Here is a 21,384-nt window from a genome sequence, read left to right on the forward strand (position 1 = left end):
TCCTATAACTGCCGTTCTAACCTGGATAGAGACCGCCTGCCCTCTTTAACTTCAGGTCACAATAAGCCAGAAGCAGACAGGCTGGAATGTAAAAGGTAGTCTACTGATTCTCCATGGTATATAAACTGAAATGAGATCAGAGGTCAAGTGTCACAGAAAGAGGATGAACAGAAGAGAATTTTCGAGTGCTCATATTTCCATGATAGGTTATGTGGTGATGATATTTTAAAAACCTATCTGATCCTTTTTTACCACATAGCAGGGCCAGGGAGCACTCTCCAAATTGTCCCCTTTTCCCAGCGCAGATGCAGAGGAAGTGTGTAAATCACTTGCTCTCTAAGGCTACTGGGCCCCCTCAAGCAACATAAGTATAGAGGGGGGGGGGGGGACTTTTTCAAATGCCTGAGTAATTTATTTTTCTTTTGTTCTGGTCTCTCTCATGTTCTGTTATTTATGCATGTCCTAACTTGTCTTGTTTTATTTTTTTTTCTGTTTGGTAAAAGCAAAGAGAATCTCTACGTTGTTGTCGATAAAGTTCCTACATTATTTACAAACTAAGTACTGGAGGAAATACACTGCATTTAACTTTTCATGAGAGCATATTATATTCCTATGAGCACACAAGAGTATTATATAACATACAGTACAGCAGTGTACCTATATTAAAACTTCCTGATGTGTAGTTTCGGTCAAACGCAGTGCTGATTTCTGATTTAGACTTTTTGATGCAAAGATGCAGAAACAAAAGTTTTCGCTTCTGTCAGACAAGTGCACGGCCGGTAGATCAAAACATCGGAGCACTCCCAATGATAAAGCTGCTGCTGATAGGAAGCACTTAACCTGTCTGGTCATTCTTCGTTATAGCTCTGAACTTGCAATCAGTACTGGGTCTGGTGTGTGTCAAATGCCATCAAACCTACCGCAAACCAGTAGACCGATGTTGGGAGCAACATACGTGTGAAACTTCCGAACCGTTATCCATTGATATAAAAATACAGTGGAGCTGGGTGGCTATGAACAGACACTCGTACGGATATTTCTTTATCATCAATACAGTAAAACGTTAATATTCACAAGGCGGATCAAAAATGCAATGCTTTAATTCATCATCTTAACTTTATCTTGACAAAATTCTACTATAGTGGTCCTGTTGTTTAATGTCAAATCATGAGATCTGCAACATGAGAACACTTGACAACATATAGTTTTTTTAAACCTTGAGGATTTCGTTCAACCGTAACACTATAAAACAATTAAACAAAGGGATTCTGAATATTCCAATAAGAAATGCTGTGATAATAATGTATTATTACCCGCTTGTTAATAGGAATTACATATCCGTCTGCATCTGCTTTTACCAAAATGTGAAGTGAATATCTTAATAATCCCAGGGCAGAAAAAATAAATGGTCAGAATTGCTAATGAGATGGCTTCAGAATTATTCAGATGATCCAAGTGGTTTAATACTCTAAGGATCCTAACACTGGCATGGGTTTCTAAAAGGCAGACATCCAGTTAATTTGGTGTAGTTTTCCCTTCATTACCGAGTGTGTGTGTGTGTGTGTGTGTGTGTGTGTGTGTGTGTGTGTGTGTGTGTGTGTGTGTGTGTGTGTGTCTGTGTGTGTCTGTGTCTGTGAGTGTGCCTGTTTGTTTGTGTATAGTCTGTCTAGGTACGTCAAAACTCAAACTATTCGCCCAGGAGCAGCACCAACTGGCAGGTAATGTGAAGGTCCAGTCAACAGAAATACAAACATGGAAACTCTAACAAGGAATCTTTGCCTTTACACCTAATCATGCCATGTGGAAAAAAATCTCAATGCTCTGCATTCAGATGAGATTCATTGCGTGCTTCTCAGCCTTGAGAGCTCCTTACCTCAATGATGTAGAGGACAATATTCTTGTAGAAGCAGTACAGGATACACTTGGCTACACGGTTGTAATTCCAGGCTCCGTGGACGAGTAGCAGATTCTTCAAGTATTTGAACTGTGTGGGAGGAAATGGAGGAAAAAAACGACAAGATGAATGAAAGGCAAAGGTCTGTGTACAGTTCACTGTCTAATGGTTCCTCTTAATCAGAGATCAGTGCTTGAACACTGAAGCACTTACAGGAACTTCAAGATTAAAGACAGCAGCAGGGTTTTCTCATCCCACAGCAGAGAGGACTGATGAGACTTTGTGGCCAAAGACTCTCACTGACACATTCCAGAAATGTCGAGTAAAAGATTGTAAGATCACACTTTGGGTTGCTGAAAATGGAGGAGTTCACATGGGGGTATTGGACTCCAAAGGCTCAGCGTAATAGTTAAATGGCTTTATAATTACAATACCATTTAGGGGCCGTGGAGAACTTGCAACTTCAGTGCAATTGTTGGCTGACAATCATGCTTACATTGGAGCAGAACTTTGAGTGTTTCATCTTAGTTGCCAGTGAATGACTAAGAAAAAGCTCACAATCTATACAGCATTATATTGCCATCTAACAAAGAAAAAAAAACGTTCTTTGAATGTCTCCGAAACCAGAGTATGAGGTAGGATGATTTTTGAGCAAACACAATGTTGTTTATTTGAAGGCCTTCTCGTCTGTCAGCATTACCACAGTATTCTTTGGTTAAATGACAGCACAGTGGCGGCCCCCAGCTTGTCTGACCCCTCAGATGGTCGATCCAACATCAGTTAACACAAAACCTGAGCTGATGACAGATGGAGAGCAGAGGTGCCTCGGCCCTAAAGCCTCTTCACTCTCCGCTTCAACAGATAACTTAAGATAAGCTTTCAAGTATTAAATCTTAGAAACGTACTCACTTATAATCAACAGCAGCAAGGAGCTCATCTGATACTCCAGAACATTAATATATAAGTAAAGGAATAGCAAAGCAAGTTAAATAACTTCCAAGGATTGATTTCAGTTTGCAAACTACGGTTAATGTTCCGTTACGCCAATATATGGAAAACACCAGTGGAAGTCCGGAGTTTTAATTCAATTTGATGCTGGGACAAAACTTAAATGGATTATAAGAGGCCACCTGTCTTTGAAAGACATACACTTTTGCGTGTCATGCAGATTGAAGGGGGCACTTAAGACCGACCCGATTCTCTTGAATGGTAATTGCACACTGAAGCACAGAGAGCGTACTGTGTTTTAGTCAACTCTTGGTTTCACATACTCTCAAGCCCTGTGGCTGTAATAGAAACACGATGTACTGAGCGGCGTGCGGTGTAGAAACGGAGCCATGATACAGGAACTCCATGGCTTTTGTTGCCTACGGGTGTCTGATATCGATGCAGAGTTTCAGACAAACTGGTTTACTTGGATATAAGAATGTAATTAAGTAGCATTTTGCCGCGATCTGTTTCTGTACAGTTAGGTTGGGTGTTAGGTGTCACCAGGTGCCTGTTTTACAGGTGTTACTACTCCACTGTATAAGCTAATGCCCTAGCAGACATATGAGCTATTGTTATTCTGAACAATTTGCCAAGCTATCCCTTACACATGTAACACTTGAGATGACAATGACAGGATAGACACTTTGTGGAAGCTGACTTTTAGAGGATAGAAACGGGCATGAATGTCAGTGCATAGCTGCCAAATTAGTGACATGCACCTGCAGCTTAAAAGCAGACATCTTTTTTAAAATCAAGGTCAAAGCATGTTTTAACACTGAAAAAGTGTCACATCTTGCCTTCTCGTTGAAGGGTTTTCATTTGATGTACGTACTCAAGCTTAGGTATGTAGGTGTAAGTGTGGGAGTATTTTTGAAAAAAGTGAAAATAACTTTCCTAAGGTTTTCATTTTACAGTTTTTGATTTTAAATAAGTTCTGAAGATTGTCTTAAATCTTGACTGAATATTATTAACAGTTATAATCAATCAAACTGTGTGACTGAGGTGCATTGACATCATTTTTTTGACAGAAGCAACAGCATCAAGGCAAAGTTACACAAAGCTGTCAAAGCTACTTCATACAGTTAAAGCAAATGTCTGCATATTAAATCATTAATAACTGGAAAAGGTCCTACTTATGTCATAAATATATTTGTATACTTATGTCTTCCATCCCCAAATACTAATGAGGAAACAGCTGCATTTCCTTGTACTCTGTGCAACATGAGAACAAAGTTGAACGTACTTAAATCAATATGTTGTGTTTCTCTCACTCGGTTTAGGCCACTGTGCTCACCTGGGCAATAGAGTAGTCGGAGGAGTTTGCTGCTTGCAGACCCTCGTTGCCTGAGATTCCCACACCGACGTGAGCCGTCTGGATCATTCCCACGTCGTTAGCACCGTCGCCGATGGCCAGCGTGATCACCTTCACTTGTTTCTTTACCATCTCCACCACCTCTGACTTCTGAAGAGGAGATACTCTAAAAGGAAGAATAAGCACAGGGAATGTTACACAACGGGTGACTAGAAATTGGTTTGTGTGCATCAGAAAGTGCAATTAATGTGCCAGTCATGGTCAAATTGGTTCTACAGTATGCAGTGCACAGGACAAAGCAAGACATATGAATTATAATGGAGAGCCGACGCTAGGTTACATATCAGTCAAAAACGTCTTGTCCAGGAAATTCTATTTCCTTTTTTCCCAGTATTGGGCAGTATAATTTGGGTGTGCATAAAATAATATCTATTCTTGAGATCAGCACTTGGCAAAACCCAACGCTCTCCCTTAACTTTGTAGAATAGTAGGCTGAGGCATGCAGACTGTGTGAACACCCTAAAAATAAACATAGGGGTATTTTGTGCTGAATATTTCTTTAATAATTACAGAAGAGCAGGTGCCTTGGTGACAAAGGGTAGAAATGGCTTGCAGTGCTTCTGACTTGACTGGGGTGTCACATAATAAGCATTGTTTGATGGTGGGAAGCCAGTGAGGGATTGTGTCACTGTTGCTGCTGACTAACTCCTGCTGGTTGGACGAGGCAAATGAGAACTAGTGAAGCACCCAAGCAGCTGTTGTTGTATGCAAAGTCTCCAATCTCAGCCTGTGAAGCTTGTAACTCCTTCACAGTTGTCATTAGTCAGGATGACCTCCATCACTGGTCTGCTACTCACTTTTTGGGGACAGCCAGCTCTCGGCAGCTTGACAGATGTCCCGTTCTCTGATTTAACACTACTCAAAAGGATATTCAGTGACGTTTTTTGTATCCAACCCTTGACAAGTACTTTTAAATCCCCATTTGGCCGAGTTGCTTGAAATGTTTCTTTGTTTTATGTCACCATACTGACCCACCTGAAGTCGTACCTGCGGCATACAGGTGTATTTACACTACAGTCAATTGCAAACCCTCGACTACACACGGTTGATCTCCATTGAACTAATTATGTGACTCCTAAAACCAATCAACTGCAACAGTGGAGACAGTGGTTTGTCGTGATACGGGGAGTGAACATTTGTGCATTTATTTAGCATTTTTATAATTCATAATTCATTCAGGTAACTTTGTAGAGATCTTTTTTTCACTTTGACATTAAATTTGCACTTTAATGCTGGTAAAATCTACTTTGTTTATTCAAATAAAATAGGAAAACTTTAAAGATATGTTCAAACAGTTAAGTTGGCAGTGACAAGGACAACATGGGGAACTGGGCCCTCGCACTATAAAGACTATTTGTTGTATTCTGTGAGATGCATTCCCCCTGTCCACTGCCTTTTCTCCCTCCTCCAGAAGAGACCCTGTAAGAGCTTTCTTACCGGGTCTATTAAATAAAGCCAATCAATAGGTGATGGTTGTGACACATCATATAACTCTTCCTTTACGAGACTTCAAACTTTACTTTATGCCCTCACTGACAGCAAAGCCTGTAGCCTCTGACACAGGAGCTTCTTCTTAGTGTACCAGGGGTTGTGTGCAGCACAGAAAGTCTCCAGAGATGATGTCGTAAACTGCATGTCTGTCTTAAGCTGTGAAATTGTTAATGTTTATGTTCTCCGTGGTTTAAGAGGCCTCATTCATCTCCTGGTTTCTCTTAGTGCCCGAAGAGTGTGCTCAAGGAAAAGGCAGGTAGTGGTGACGGAAAGAAAAAAATAAGGTTTTACGTAATCCGCAGAGTTATAAGGTTGCTGTTGTTCTGAAAACATGGTGCTGATTTCTGGCCCCAGACCTCGTCATGGTTGCTTGAGTACTTAAGTACTTCCTATTATTTATGTGGCCTGAGCAGGTCAACAGTGTACCTGCATAACGTTGAAAGTTGCCATTTAAATTTATAACTATCACGCTTTTTGAACCGCTGCCATAAAATACCCGATGACTTTTGTGGCAAACACATAACACTTCAGTTCCACCACCACCATTCTAATTCAATTTAAGTCATTTTTAGGTAAAAAAAACAAAACATTACTCAATTTCAGCTTCTCATTTGTGAGGATTTGCTTCTTTTCTCTGTTTTATAATGTTGTAAAATCATCTTTTGGTTTGGGGCTATTGGTCTGACAAAATACACAAGTTTATTGCATCGTAAAAAGTGTCAAATTTAAGAATTTCTATTCCATCTCTATGTTTTGATCTGCTGCAGAAAAGTGGATACTTGAAAATGACTAAACCTTCAGGGTTTCGTGCTGTACTGTAAAGTATTCAAACACATTTTGTGCAGTTTTTTTCAAGAGCAGAAACAGATTCGGTACATAAAGTCTTGGCAGTAAGAACATCGTCTTTCATTTTGGTCCGGGGAATTTATTATCTCTGGTTCATTTTATTGTTTCAGGAGTAAATCTTACCTGCAGCATATGACAGCTTTACAGGACAGGGCGAGGTCCAGGAAGTACTGTCGCACTCCGAATGTGAGGGCGTACTTGAGAGTCTTCCCGTCAATAATGAGAGCAAAGTCGTTCTCCTTGTAGAGGGCATCTCCCAGCATTCCACAGTGGTGGCTGAGCGTTTCCCTTGTTCTCTGTGTGAAGGAAAAACAAGTCTTGAACGTTAGTTTAATTAGTGTAATTAGTCATTATAATCTCAAGCCTATGGTGTTATGCACTATTATTAGACAATGTTAGCTAGTTTTGTCCTGCTGGATTGGTTTCAAGAATTTACTGTGCAAGCTGATTATGATTAATTCATTTATATAGATTTTCTTTTAATATATATGTAAAAAGCATTTGTCAATTTGTTAAAAAAATAAATAATCATACATTTATTGTAATAATACCATCTGTTATCCAGGCTTAATTAATTATTGGCACATAAAAATCTATGAAAAACAGATTCATAATGTTTGTGAAGTGAGGTTTTACGGATGACAGAACACAAATGATTGAGTATAAGAAAACAAATATATATATATATATATAAAAATAAAAGATATCCTGTGCTTCATTAGCAACATGTTAATAGATCATTACAGAAATAATTGCATATGTTATTTTACTTCTTTACATCTTTTTCTGCTCCAAAGAAATGTCTGGGTTAAGAAGTTTTTATGATACGTTTTGAGAAAATAAAGAAACTTTACTTGAATGATTTTGTTAGTTGTAACTCTTTTAAATTTGCATATGATGATTTACTAATCTAAGGGATGAGATGCATGGAGAACAAGAGTGATTGATATTGAACTACAGTAAGATCCCCCTCCTGTTATCTTCTATACGATTTAATATTTAATAAACTGTAGTCAGGACATACAAGAAAAGTCTTCCTCTCCGTTTGTATGATGCATTTTTTCAAGTCTAACAATGAAAATGAATGCATTAAGGCACCAGTGGCATTCATATTAAGACTGTTAATGTCCATCTAGTCTCTTCTTCAAATCTTCTTGCAATCCCAAACTGCTGCAGAGCAGCTGCTCTTTATATTTTAGATATTTATTATGATTCCCATGCTTATAACACTCAGACCTCGATAAAATAGACGAATTCTGAGAATGGATCCTGTTTGCTTGTACAGCATATACAGCTATGATGTTGAGTGATGATGAAAAGCCTTAAATGTGAGACTGACAAGAGGATTTACTGTCCTGGTACAGGGACATGTGGACTGGATGGATGGAGGGGTGAGATCATCATTGTATTAATCATTCAATCATCTTCCCCACAGATGGTGAAGCCATCACTAAATGAAACCAATTTCTGTGTGTAACCATTTTATGAGGTAGATGTAATACATGTATATTTTCAATTTAAAAAAAGGTTAAAAACTATAGGACTACTACAAAAAACCTGGCATAGAAGTTCTTGCAATAACATGATGTCCTTAATGGTGCTGTGGTAGAGTTGTACAGGTGCAAACAGTTAAATGGAAGTAAGACTTCACTTGGCAGATACAAAGCAATGACACAATGCAAGGTATCAAACATAATGTGTCACGCAGATGCTTGCAAACAGCTGTAATCATTAAAAAATGGTAGCCTTTAGCAGCACTGACGCAGGGAGGGGTCCAGCCTGGTGTTGAGGTCAGAGATGTCAGAGCAGTCAGATTGTACCAGGGGGACCAGGCAGCGTTCGCTTGGCATAACAAAACTCTGAAACCCCAGCTTAAAGGAAATATTTGGAGAAAGGGGCTTTACGTTTCACAAAGCGAGAGGAGGAGAGTGAGAGACACGCAGAGAAGGAGATGATGGATTAACAGAGGAGAGAAACTGAGCAAGAGGATGGAAGCAGAAAGCAGCTGCGAGGACTTAACCATCCCTGATGGGGTCTGTAACACAGCATGAGATGGTGAGCAGTGGGCGGGCAGGCAGGCGTGTGTGTGTGTGTGTGTGTGTGTGTGTGTGTGTGTGTGTGTGTGTGTGTGTGTGTGTGTGTGTGTGTGTGTGTGTGTGTGTGTGTCAGAGAGAAGCACAGGTCAGGTTGTGATGTCTGTATTCAACCCAAAAGCAAAAAAAAATCCTCTCCATCTCAGTTAACAGAGTGATTTTAGATGACATCTCAGTGTGAGTGCATGTATGTGTATGTGTGTGTGTGTGTGTGTGTGTGTGTGTGTGTGTGTGTGTGTGTGTGTGTGTGTGCTTTGTATAAGCCAGTATACTGTATGCATGAGAAAGAATTCACTTTGTTTGGGGCCCAACCTCTTCATCACACAGCGCGATAAGAAAAGTTTACAATTTCCCTCAAGTAGGGCGGCCATTTCTCCCCTAATTTCCGCCGAGGAATTTTAGCGCTAATGCCACATGTCTCCTCCTAAAGCCTCTTTGTTATGGCTATAATGAGCAGTTTAGCCTATGTGACTAGCTTGTGTTTGGCTTTGGAATGGGTATGTGCTGTCCATTCAGAAAATCCACAAGAGCTTCTCATAAAGACTGAGCTCTATTGTTGATATAGACCCTTGAGTGGTACAGCCAACAGGACGTGACACTCGTGATGTGGAATCTGGACGTTTGTATGGATGTAATGTCATCATCGGTCTTAGACTGGGAGCCACCCACAAAGGGGACCGTCCACCTCAGTTAGAAGTGTGTGGACGCATGCTTGTCTGTCACTTTAATGACCTGAAGCTCACGGAGAGGACACCTGAGTGAGCGTTTGCGTTATATATCATGTTTTTCCAATCAAACTTTCCCTTGGACTTTAATATTGTCGATTTTCTGATCTGTTTTTTAGCGTTTTTTAATAACCAAAACACAGACGAATAACATTTTCTATAGAAAAATGAAAATAATGGACCTCATCTATCTGTGACTGTACTTCATAAAGATTAATATACTAACGCTAAATAAGCGCTGTTAGCTCGTGACATGATTAAACACCCCGACTGGAACACAAATCTGCTCAAAATGACCTAATCCTACCTTTGAGACCAGGTTTCACTTTGGGAATTTCACTTCTAGTAAGATTTAGTGCAGAGGATGTCGAAAACTTCGTCCTCCCTTTGATAAACATTTCTAAACACGGCAAGGAGGGAAGACATGGTCCAGTAACTCTCTTTCGCACTCAGAGCTACCAGCCCCGCTGCCCGGACCTCCGCTCACTGTGGCTCCTCAGTCTGGGGGGAGAGGTCTCTCCCTTCACGTTCTAACAAACTGCCTTATGTAAGCATCTGTTCAACCACAGGGGAATGAGAGCTGACATTTCAAAGCGCCGGTCCTCGTGCTTTATGAATGCACCGAGCCCAAATTTCTACCTCAACTCCATTTATCACGCTTAACGACTGGTTGACAGAGTGAAGGCCGTCCATCATCACCCCCCCCCGGCCCCCCCCGCTGCTCTCCCCTCCCTCGCCAACTTCTTCTCACCATTCCTTCGTTCCTGTCCGACAAACTAAACCCAGTTGGGGTTTCTCCTCCATCTGTGGCCTCCTCTGCTTAGCTTTCTCCTGCTGGAGGTGCAGGGACTTGCCCTTTTCAATCTCAGAAACAACAGACAAGGCTCTCCTGCCGGGGGGTCAACAGACTTCTCTGCTGGGTGTCTTAAAGATGGCAGATTTGTGATGTGTGGTGGCTCGGAGTGTGGAAAGCTCCCTGTGGCTTCAACCTATCAGGTTCGAAACAGTCTTTTTTCACAGGGGTTGAGTGATGAGATCAGGGGATTATTGTCATATTTTTCTCTCGCGATCAAAACCACTGAACTGCTCAAAGTAAATTCTAATTAAAATCTGTCAAAACATTAATAAATGATAGATTACATTTCTTATTTGTATTGATTAATTATTAGTCTTTGCTGCTAATGTAGCAAAAACAGAAAGAGGACTTGGGAATTACTTTCGATTCATTATTATGTATTTGTATGATAGTTTGCTGTTCTGAAAACACTGGAAGATACATGCATGCTTTGCTTTTAGCCTTGGAAAAGGATTGATTAAATGACTAACCCAATAAAAAAAAAGGGTGTGCAGCTTAGAAAAACAAACGGTCTGAGTACAACACTTTGTGAAGCAATAGTGAGCTTTATGCTCTTTGGTGAGTTTTTTTTTCAGTTCTGTATGCAAGGAAGGTTTTGTGTGGATAAGCAAAATGTAAAAAAAACTCACATCAAGAGTGTCTTCATTGATCACGAGCATGCCCATGTTCTTGGTCAGTAGTTTGCAGGAATGTCCTGCAAAAAAAACAGAAAAACAAGAAAATGTAATTACAAGACTTGAAAAGACTGGAAAGTCAGCATGGAGGTAGGAAGGAAACACTTAAATTAATTATATTACTACATCAAATTGTACTTTACTTTAGATTAAATAACCCCCTTTAGCTTCAATTTATCTACACACACAAAATATATAAAAGAAAACATTTTAATAAAAGAAGAAAACAATAAAGGGGCACTACAATATGTGGTGACAGTTTAGGGGACACCAATTAAAATGTTACAGTTCAGAGCCTGTGTCTCGGGACATGACTAATGAGTTTGGTTTACTAGAGTTTGTCAGTTTCCTGTTTTAACAGGCAGTTACAACTCTGAGTTACCAAACATGGCTCTCTGGGGAGCGTTCCCCGCAGCTCTTGGCTGGGACAGATGCTCAGGGTCACCAGCAAGGTGGTAGAGGGAGCCTCCCATCGGGGAAAACAGAAATGTCTCACAGACCAAGAACGAAGCCTTCAGTTTAAAACCGTGGCAGTGTGAAAAGGCTGCCATCTGTGGCATAACCACACGAATATTTGTGGGCTTCAACACTTTGCTTCTGTCTGGAAAGAGATTTTAGTTTCTTTAAGGGGGTTACCACAAAGCCAATGTTTTGTGAATACATGGGTGGCATTTTCTGTGAGTGAAGCTTAGATAGTATCATGCACAAAACACACAAAAACAGCCACAGTCAAACACAATAATGCACACACAGTACACACAGAGGGGGCCTTGCATGAGGAAATGAGAGGGTTTCACCTCCAGAGTCAAAACCAAACACAGTCGGGGTCTGGGTCTGGCAGATTGTTTTCTTAAGTGCAAAGGTGCAAACGTCCAGAAATTTGCCAATGTGAGGAAAATGTCTCCCTATCTCAATACTGTCCCCACTCCCTTCCCCCCTTTTCAGTTCCTGCCACAGCCCTTCCGCTTAATGTGTTTACCTTAAGCTCATTTGGCTGCGGCCATACTGCCCTTTTTTCTATTTCACCAGAGAAAGTTGGATTCCTGGCCTTTCTCCATCTCAGGCGGAAGTCAACACCGGTCCCACAGGACTCGAGGAATGTGTAACAGGGACACTCGAGTCACAGTAATCTCAATTGTTGCAACGGGAGCGACATTAAAAGTATAGATAAAATGTTTAGCTACAGAAGGAACTCTAAATTTTGGGGAGAAGAAAGAATGGGGACCTGATAATAATGAGGGTGAATAGTGAAGAAGTTGGGACGGTATATTTCTGTAGAGAGATAAGGGGTTGTGTGTCTTTGCTCATTGTTTATGTGCTTTTATTTGCAATACCTTCATCAAAGTGTGTGTATTTGTATTTCCCCAAAAACTGAAGAGCAGGTACTTTCCTTTCATTGAATTCTGGTTCTGACCTGTCCTTGGCATTGCGTACGTTTTAAATCCCCTCAACAAACAACAAACAGCACTGGGAGCGTGTCCCAGAACAAACATGGCTCTTTCCTCAGGCGGCCAGCACTTACTGTACCTTATTAAGTCATGAGCGTTACTAGGTACTAGGATCAAAACTGAAACAATGACAGTCTTTACAGCTTCATCTCTAACGGATCTGCTGTGTTTAAATACTGTTAATTTGTGAAAATAAGTGACCTCCACTGCATTTAAGCCCAAAATCCTGTGCCAAGTGTGGCATTTGGGTGGTTCAGGCCACCTTGAAACACCTAAATGTAATGGGCCAAATTCATCAGTCAAATGTGGCGAAACCTGCACAATTAACCCTGGCAATGGGGATCGTCTTTCAGAGAGGAAAATAGTAAAAAAACAAAGTCAATATTGAGCAGAGATTTTACAGAGCAACATAGTTAAACAGCGGTCCTGTAAAAATACTTCTAGTGAGCATGTGCTTCTGCGGGGCTCCCTCACATCTGGGCACGGTGGGCACAAAGGGCTGATTCAGTCCGGCCACAGTGGTAGGTTTAGCCACAAACGGAGGTACTTTTCATATCTATTTTTCTGGGCTCCGTGTTTAAATATTTGCTGTATTCATGGTAGATCCGTTTGTAGTATAAGAACTCCAAAACCAGCAGCAATTTATGGAAACTGAACTGAAACTAGCGGACCAGACATTTTCACTCATTCACCACTCTGATAACATCTGCGAGGCTAAAAAACCTCTGGAGGAACCAGATACCTGAGAGCTGCCGCCTTGTGTACATATGCGATGTTATTTATTTCACGTCAGTGCAGTGAGCTCATACATCATCTGGCATTCTGCGACAGATGCTTTTGCTTGATATGTGTGACAGAGAAGCATTCAGCTTGTCAGTAGTTTGTCTTGCTGGGTGTAGAACGAGTACCTGTAAGAGGCTGGCGTGCTATTCATCGCAACGCAGATCAGGTTCACCAGTGACTTTCCACTTGGTGTGAGACCGAGTGTGCTCAAGCAGGGCATGTTGTGGTGCACAAATATTAATGGGAGTATGGTGGTGCAGGCGGTCTTTAATGCAAAAGATTTTACATTAAAGGGGCAGCACCATACGTTAAAGGGCCACACCACCAATTTTACACATGAAGCACAGTTTACTGATCACGAGGACTAAATCTAGGTTTAGCATTTGAGAATTTCAGCCTGCTTTACCGACTGGAGGTGTGGGGTTTAAAAGAAGAGGGCATTTAGGTGGCAGGAGGGGTCTAATGATCATTTAGCTAAGTTGTATTATATGACATGTTTTTGGAGCATACTAGAGACTAAAAAAAGTCTCCTAACTTTGCATGCCTGATTCTTACCAATGTTAATGGCTGTTTCCTGTTTGTCCCCTGTCAGGATCCAGATCTTGATGTCCGCCTTCATTAAAGTCTCAATGGTCTCAGGAACTTTATCCTGGAGCTTGTCCTCTATCGCTGTGGCCCCGAGCAGCTGCAGGTTCTACACCAGAAAAGAGAAAAAGACAGAAAAAAAGTCAGCAAGTGGCGGTCCCAACAGAGGAAGGCCTTTACAACGTCATGTGTCAGAGAAACATGTGGGCCAGGATTGTGTCACTCACTCAGACGTGGTTTTCCCTTCATCAGCTGCTCTTGTTTATCACCCAGAAAAACCACCACAGGCCTGAGAGGTTTTGGATCAGTTACTGTGCCTGTGTGCGTGTGTGTGTGTGCGTGTGTGCGTGTGTGTGAGTGTGAGTGTGTGTGTGTGTGTGTGTGTGTGTGTGTGTGTGTGTGTGTGTGTGTGTGTGTGTGTGTACATCTGCAGACACGATCTCTCCCACAAGAAATTTTTCCCAGGAACCTTGGTGGTAGTTAGGAGCTGGTTGTGAGCTCATATGGTACCATCACAGGGCCATAGGTTTGACAGACCCAGAGGTTGATTGGAGCCAGGAGCCAGCGGCAGAGGAAAGGCAGGGGAAGCTCTTTAAGTTGTGACCTGAGCCCTGCTGCCTATACATCTGTAGCTCCGTCCTCTCTAATCACTTCTTTTTTTTTTTTTTTTTTTTTTTTTTTTTTTTAACCACACAGCATGGTAAACCTGTGCCTGGGGAAGAACATCACTACAGCTGATGAGTCCTCATTTCCAGGTTTCATGTGAATTGTTCTGTTGTTCCAGGCACTCTTTGTGGATTGTGATACAAGAACCTCTTGGATCAGGATTTCAACCCCCAAGCTAGGGCGGGACCGTAACACCAGTGAAAAGCCAAACACCGGTAGATTGTAGAGCGATAATCTGAGGGTCTTTTAACCTCTGAATTCACTAGACGCTTTGGAGACTCAGTGCTTTCCTACTCTGCCCCTTATGTTTAAGAATAGGAGAAGTTATAACTCTGCAAAATGAGGCTGCAGTGTAGGAGACTATTAATCTGTTGCATTTAACACTGGCCTCCTGATGGTCTTTAGGAGCAGTTGGTTAAGCTGAAGTGCAAGTCGTCCAGAAATAATGAATTCAAGCTTAAACCAATAAGTAAAGTTCAGAATAAATGTTTCTGCAAAGCCTGGAACCGTTTACTTTTCACGTACGCACTCTGGAACACACTATAGTAATATGAGATTAGGAAATTCAGAACGCAATAATAAAAGATCACTAACTAGCTCCTATCAAGGCTGAATAATATGCAGTTTATCACATCTTAACATTTTCTTACACAATAAGTAATAACACTGGAGCATTTTGTTTGTGAGGCGATGAAGGAGTAACTACAGATGACTGATCTCACACAGTGTTGGAATGTCTCTTAAGTTTCACTGCGACTCCATTGTGCCCCCTTGTGGCGTTGCTGAGTGTAGTTTATTAACATGGGTGGCCTTGAACAGCAGTGAACCCCAAACCTTGGCAGCGTCGGTGCCACACTCTGCCCATTAAGCAATGCACATTACATTTTTCCCTCCGAAAGCTTTTATGTTTATTTCTTGATTTATTGCCTCCATTTGTTTTGGGCAGCCATGAAGAACACGCCAAGTGGTTGATTTACGACTGTGGCTTCCTGTGTTTGACTAGCTTTCCACACAGACCAACCTCACAGAAAACCAAATCTACCTGCTAGTGAAACCACGAATATCACTCACACAAACATTTTTTTGGTTACTTTTTTTCACTTTTCCAGGTGCAATTGCAATGACCCCCATTCGTTACACAGGAGGCCTTGAGTTTATGCCCAGGATGATTTTTCTGCAAACGAATAGACGCCTATCAAAAAACTGTTTTGAATGAAACCTTGTACATTAAGTAAATGTAACCAGATAAAGAAAGATTTCCTCTCACTCACATTTAACAATGAAATATGTGATGGCAGGACTACTTTAGGGAACATAACAGGAACTCGTGGCATCAGGAACCGAAAACCACACAAAAACATCTTTTTTTTTCAAAATGCAAACCTTTTCTATCAGCTCATAGCTCTCCTCCAGTTTCAGGGATCTGTTCTGCAGGGAGGTGCAGGCTCTGTGGTGGATCTCCAGCCAGTGCTGATAGGACGACTCACTGACGTCTGCCACTGCAAAGCACAGAGTGCGAAGCCCTGGAAGAGGAAAAACAGCATCAACACCTGGTCCAAAACGCCCATAGTCAGTGCATCACCTACAGAAGATGTCAGTCAGCACGCCCAAAGTTTGGAGAGGCAGACATGAGTACAAGCACAGGAGCAAAGTAATGTACTGCTGTGGACGGGACCTGGATTCTCACGATATCATGAGATCATCCAAGAATTGCAGCATCACATATTACATGAAAATGCATCTTGTCAGTATTCTTGAATGCGTTTGTGAGCGGTAAGCCAGAACAACAACCAATCAGCGTAATGTGAGGAGATACTGGCAGCTACAGGCGTGGCTTAGGTCTGTACGAGACGACACAGAGAGGCTACTGTTCATTATTAACAACAATGGCCGCTCCTGAAGAGGTTAGCTAGGAGGTGAGTTTTATCAGAACTAGAGAGTATTTATTCATTGACAGAAGAACAAAGAATGACAATTAATGCTTTTCTTTATGGGAATGATGTTTTTCGCTCTTCTTTTGGCAAGAATTTGACTGACAGATGGTAATGGTAATCGCCAGCCAAGAATTATTTTAAAGTGCCTGCCAGTTTCCAATGACGGCTTTTCATTAGGGTTAGAGATAGCTGTGGAAGAGGACAGCTGCAAAACTTAACACTTAAAACTTATATGGATTTTTCAGGTAGCTAACTTAAATTTAGCCGACGTGTCCGTCCACAGCAGTACATTACTGTGCACTCGTTCTGGTACATTAGTCTGTTTCTCTGAGGGGGCGTGCCCACAGCCAATGACTGGAGGTAATGCACTGATTATGGATAAGTACCTCACACAACCACACTTTACAAAAATACCTCCTTAAGCTTTTCTTTACATTTCTGGCCATTTTGAAATGATATGGCATTTGATACTATTTTTGAGGGAGACTTATTACCCACCCACCTAGGATTATATATATGACTTGTATTCTAAGCCAGATAAATACCTGGATTTAATAACATTAATATAATGTCTGTGGAGTGTATCATATTAGTAATTGTGGTTTTAGTTGGAAGTTAAAATATCTGAATAGAATTAAGACTGTCTTTCAATGCAAATTAAATTCAAGAAAGATCAAATATGTCTTTATTAATAGGTCATTCTTCTTGTCAGAAGGATAAAGGATGTTATATTTTATTCATGCCTCTCCAAATGACAGTGACTGAGGATCTTCACAATCTGTCACTAAAGCTATATTTAGACCACATCAAATATTCCAAATGACATCATTTTGCTGGTGTCTCACAAGGGGGCAGTATGAACACAGAACTTAAAGGAGAGTCTCTGATGCAGTTTCTTTCAGCTCCACTGCGTTAGATTAATAAAACTTCAACAGACTCGTATAAGAAGTGACTGTTCATCAAGTAATGACGCATGAGGATAAGCTCTAAGGGAAAGAAAAACTACTTCTTCTGCTGCAGCTTGTGATGATCAAGTGGTGATGATGACCAGACAGAAATGCTGCAAGCACTTAGATTTGAGGCATCCTAAGAGATGTTTTTCTATTGGCAGACAGGGGGCAATGTTTGTCCACTCACCCTCGGTGGCAAACTGTTCCAGGTGCTTCAATGTGATCTCTTTGTACCTAGAGCTGTCTGCCAAGCGGTCATAGATCACTGTGTCCTGAAGGGAAACAAACACGCATTGGTTATTGACACCCAGAGTGGAAAGAAAGGAACCTCCTGGACTTGGGCTGCTGCACAAAAAGGTGTTCTCAGGACAAATCCAGCCCTTTCGGTTGTCTGTTGCCCTTTGTGTTTCTACTCCGATTCGCCCAAAAAGCTTTTCGTACTGAAGTTATCATACGCTTGAAAAGCAGTTACTTACAGGGGAATTAATAAACCTATTACAAATGTATCTGGATCCTGTAATGGATAAATTATCTTGTCAGTAACCTTAGAAAGCCCAATCATTCAGGAGTTTAGCATCAACTAAAATCAAACATTAGTACTAATCCTGCCAATAGCTTTTTTGTGCATTTAACAAATATCCTTGTCGATATTATCACAAAACAAAAATAGTGCCAAATGAAAATAAAAACAAATAGGAAAAAAGAAACATAAGCAAAAATCCTGCATTGAGAAAAATAAGGAAAATGTCAACATGTGTTTGGTATTTATATATATATGTTTTTTCATGTCTTTGTGAAGCTCTTGAACTGAAACAACAAAAACGTTAAGAAAAGCCTTACAAGGCTAACTCATAGTATAATTTAGAAAAACATGTTCCCCAATCATTTTCTACTGAATGTACTTATGTGACTGTGGAATGAGGCTGGTTTGGTAGCGGACTGCCTTCCTGTGAAATATTATCTTTGTCTAACCTGTAATTTGCGGAGATACATATGTGAATTATGGCGATCTCGCTTTATGCTGCTGCTGCTCATTGAAAAAGAAATATCCTGACAAGAGCGAGAGGCAATAAAGGGAGGAGAGCATTCAACACTGTGTGTGTGTGCTGCGATGATGGTGACGAGCTGTCATGCGTTGCCATGGAGAGAGACAGACACTCACAGCTCCTTTGCAGTAGAGGCGGATCTTCCCAGATGGGGTGCGCATGATGACTGACATCCTCTTCCTCGTGCTGTGAGAGAAAAAGGAAAGAAATGTAATCAGGAGAGAAAGCAAGTGAGAGAAATCACATTACAAGGTGGTACAGTCGCTATAGCAAATTATCAAGTACAAGCATATGTCTGCTAAAAGTAGAAATCACAGAGGTGGCTTTAACAAGACATCACACCTGGTAACACAACCAATTAGTGCAAATCATAAGGGACACAGGAAGATGATGAACTCTAATATAATACAATGCTATTGAGGTTCATAGAGCAAATATAATAATGCATGTACTTATTATATATCTATTACCAACAAATTACAGTACAAAACATAATAACCAGTACACATAATAACCAATTAAAATAATAATGCTGTTATCAGTAGCTTACCTTGTAAACTCCAGCACATGAAGTAGTTCGTACTTCTCCTCTGTTCCAGGCTAAATCCAAAGAGACAGACTTGTTAACGTCCTGCAAAATGACAAATCTCCACCAGACGTCTTCTGAGAGACAACTTATCTTAAGTAGCTCAAGCCACCCTCCTCAAAACAGCCTTAATTTGACTTTAAATGTGTTTATCAGTTGCCAGCATTGAGCTGCTGGTGGCGGGAGAATAACAAGGTAAAATTCAATTAACTTCCTTAATTGTTGAGACCTCGAAGCACAAGACAGAGTGATTAAATAGATGCAGAGAGCTTTAGAAGGCCTAATAAAGGTTAAGAAATTGGACAAACGTCTTGGAGACAAGATGTCCTCAGCAGAGGAAAACATCATTTGAAAATGGTTTTGGCCTTTCTGCCTCCGCCTATTAGAGTGCAATCTTCAGGTTAGCCAATTAAAGGGACAACAGGATGAGTGACCCGGGCTTTAGAGAGGACACACTCTGCCTCAGCTCTGGATATAAAGGCTGAGTTCTCTTTGGTATTATAGCAGTTAAATCCAAGGACTGCCAAATAAAGAAAATGAATGATGAAGTAACTGCAAAAGATATATTTCTACAGATTGAAGAGACACCACAACTTCATAAAATAGAATTGGGATGTGCAATGTGGTTAAAGGAGTAGCTCAACATCACTCATGTCTGTACAGTACACATGCATGAATCCGCTCATGCCACTGTCACTTAACCTTACATATGCTTATGTATCGCTTATAGAGAAAACGAGCGTATTTCCAAACTTTTTAACCATTCCTTTGATAAATAACCACAAAAAAAGGTCAAAACTCTTGCAGGGTACCAGTAAATGTGTGGTAGTGTAGTGGATCCATTCATCAGTACAATAGCTTGCACGCCTTTCACAAAACGTCTTGTCCAACTTACCATTTCCACAATGACGCTGTCCGGGGTTCTACCAGAAAACACAAAGCCAAGGCTTTGTGCTGCTCTCACCAGAGCTCCTTCATCTTGAAAGCAAAAAAAATAAGAAATGTGTTACAGATAAACACAGATAAAAAAAAAACAGTGCTGTCTCAAGAAAACCTGGAACTTAAACCTGACATTAATTATAAAACCATGTTCACATTTTGTACGTAGAAACTAGTTCATCGTCACATTTTCACAACGAGGCCAGTGACTGAGAGCTGTGGATCAGGTAGCTGATGCTACAGCTTGCATGAGGATGCTGCAGGGCGAGAAAAAGCTCTCTGCTTGTTTTTTACAGTTCACTTAACTACCCTTCTCTCTGCAGCGACTCCCCGCTTTGCTTCAAACCCCAAAGCTCCATGGGACCATGATTGTTTTTAAGCAATCAGGCAAAAAAAAAGGTCATCTCTTTTATCAAGAGCAAAATGTGAGATGTAAAAGCATCAGCATTGCCTAATACAGTTATTATGAAACACCTTTAGCAAATACATATGTGTCCATTATGTGTTATGAACTGAATATTGAACTGAATATAGGGTTTTACTTCTGTGTCTACTAACATAACTGGTAGTCTGAAACATCAGGAAACACCTCTCATTTAGTTGCAGCTTAGTGTTTGTTAATAAACCGAAAGGCTTGTCAATCAAATTGGCAATAACATAAGCTTCTGTGTTATTAATGTTTTCCCCATGAGAGCTACATATTAGTTTATATTTGAATCACGGCTTTGATCCTTTAAGCTCAGAGTTCATTAGGATGGTCCTTATTTTCAGGCAATTTACATAGTGCTGTTAGGGGCAACCACTGTGTCTAAGAGGGTAAACCATTGAGCAAACGCTTTAAGCTGCAGTCATTCTTGTAAAAATACAAAAAGGCACAACATTTTTAGAGTCTCAGTAGTTCATTTTCTTTTCATCTAATTGCAGTGGTTTTGTGGAGTTAAAAAGAATCACGTTTAAGGGCATGTTTTCTTGATTGGTGGGTGTTTCATCACTGCTGTGAATGTGATAGACAGAGGGCCATTCACCACGCATTCTGTAAACAGGATATTTTATTTTATAATAGGATTCTTAGCTCTCTTCTGCACTGATGATTATATAAATGTCTTTATGAAATACTGCTACCTGGAGGCTGTAGTGGTTTGTTCCAGTTGCAAAGACACAAAGGTCACTAGATGGAAAATTAAATATCTAAGGGCACAGCCTCGCTGATGGAGAGCACCTGGAACCAGGTCCAGGCAGTATCACCCGCAGCACTTGCAAATTCATTTTCAGTTCAACTTGTGCCGACTAGCAGCAAGAAACAGCTGCAGCAGTTTGTGATGCTGAGCACCATCTTCAGGCAAGGAAAGTAGGCGTTTCTGCAGAGTCGATACTTTTGCCACCTGAAGACAATGAGCGTTGCGAGTGCTACATTTATTTTCTATTTTCAATGCCCAAAATGAAAGTTTTCCTTCTTGGAGCAATGCTTTTTAAAAATATTAGGATGAATACTAAGCTGACAGTGAG

At 40.8% G+C, this 21,384-nt stretch overlaps 1 protein-coding gene across 2 annotated transcripts in view; it reads right to left on the minus strand.

Annotated features, from left to right (window-relative positions):
* atp8a1 (ATPase phospholipid transporting 8A1) overlaps positions 1-21,384 on the minus strand; it is a 103,304-nt gene that overhangs the window by 28,489 nt on the left and 53,431 nt on the right. For both annotated transcript variants that reach the window (XM_054597204.1, XM_054597203.1), the window contains 10 exons: positions 19,835-19,917; positions 18,904-18,953; positions 18,470-18,539; positions 17,495-17,579; positions 15,807-15,946; positions 13,728-13,866; positions 10,897-10,961; positions 6,717-6,889; positions 4,179-4,362; positions 1,874-1,984 (listed from right to left, as the gene is read on the minus strand). In XM_054597204.1, coding sequence (XP_054453179.1) covers positions 1,874-1,984; positions 4,179-4,362; positions 6,717-6,889; positions 10,897-10,961; positions 13,728-13,866; positions 15,807-15,946; positions 17,495-17,579; positions 18,470-18,539; positions 18,904-18,953; positions 19,835-19,917 — 1,100 coding nt within the window. The remainder of the gene's footprint in view (positions 1-1,873; positions 1,985-4,178; positions 4,363-6,716; positions 6,890-10,896; positions 10,962-13,727; positions 13,867-15,806; positions 15,947-17,494; positions 17,580-18,469; positions 18,540-18,903; positions 18,954-19,834; positions 19,918-21,384) is intronic.

The sequence above is a fragment of the Anoplopoma fimbria genome, chromosome 4 (assembly GCF_027596085.1).
Source record: "Anoplopoma fimbria isolate UVic2021 breed Golden Eagle Sablefish chromosome 4, Afim_UVic_2022, whole genome shotgun sequence".
NCBI lineage: Eukaryota > Metazoa > Chordata > Actinopteri > Perciformes > Anoplopomatidae > Anoplopoma > Anoplopoma fimbria.